At 66.9% G+C, this 1,006-nt stretch overlaps 1 protein-coding gene across 1 annotated transcript in view; it reads left to right on the top strand.

Annotated features, from left to right (window-relative positions):
- The window catches only part of PTGER2 (prostaglandin E receptor 2), a 4,930-nt gene continuing 3,924 nt past the window's right edge, over window positions 1–1,006 (top strand). Inside the window, exon 1 of the mRNA XM_033515378.1 lies at window positions 1–800. Within this exon, the coding sequence (XP_033371269.1) occupies window positions 33–800 (768 nt within the window). The 5' untranslated portion in view covers window positions 1–32. The remainder of the gene's footprint in view (window positions 801–1,006) is intronic.

Below are 1,006 nucleotides of genomic sequence, written 5' to 3'. Positions count from 1 at the left end.
CGGCCGGGGCTCGGCCTCTGGTCAGCGCCCTCATGTTCTCGGCCGGGCTCCTGGGCAACCTCCTGGCTCTGGGGCTGCTCCTGCGCGGCCGCCGCGGGCACCGGCAGCGCCCGCCCGCGCTGTTCCACGTCCTGGTGCTGGCGCTGGTGGTCACCGACCTGCTGGGCACCTGCTCCGTCAGCCCCTTGGTGCTCGCCTCCTACCACCGCAACCTCACCCTCACCGCCCTGGCCCGCGGAGGGCACATCTGCCTTTACTTCGGCTTCGCCATGAGCTTCTTCGGCCTCGCCACCATGCTCATCCTCTTCACCATGGCGCTGGAGCGCTGCCTGGCCCTGGGGCGCCCCTACTTCTACGAGCGCTTCTTGAGCCCCCGCACGGGGCTGGTGGCCCTGCCGGCCATCTACACCTTCTCGGCCGCCTTCTGCTCGCTGCCGCTGCTGGGCTTCGGCCGCTACGTGCAGTACTGCCCCGGCACCTGGTGCTTCATCCAGATGCACCTGGATTCCCAGCAGAGCGACGCGGAGCTGGCGGGGCTGAACGTCACCTTCTCGCTCCTCTACGCCACGCTGCTCCTCTTCCTCATCCTCGCCGTGCTGCTCTGCAACCTGAGCGTGATGGTGAACCTGGCCCGCATGCACCGGCGCGGGCAGAGGAGCCGCAGGGTGACCACCCTGGAGCAGCCCCGCACGGCCTCCGGCTGCGGCCGCCGCATCTTCTCCATGGCCGAGGAGATCGACCACCTCCTGCTGCTCTCCATCATGACCATCATCTTCGTCATCTGCTCCCTGCCCTTCACGGTGAGTGTTGCTGTGTGTCCCGCTCTCCCCAGCACCCGTGTTTCTCTTTATGAAGCTTCTCCCAACTCTGCTGGCCAAACCTCGGGGGTTGAGGTCAAAGCTTTGCTTGGGAGAGCCCAGCTCAGCCATGTGCACATCACCTGGGGAGGGGGAGAATCGCTCCCTGCATCCCCAGTGCCAGCAGGAGGATGGTGACAGGAGAACGG

The sequence above is a fragment of the Parus major genome, chromosome 5 (assembly GCF_001522545.3).
Source record: "Parus major isolate Abel chromosome 5, Parus_major1.1, whole genome shotgun sequence".
In the NCBI taxonomy this organism is placed as follows: Eukaryota; Metazoa; Chordata; class Aves; order Passeriformes; family Paridae; genus Parus; species Parus major.
This window is presented reverse-complemented; position numbering and strand designations above follow the sequence as displayed.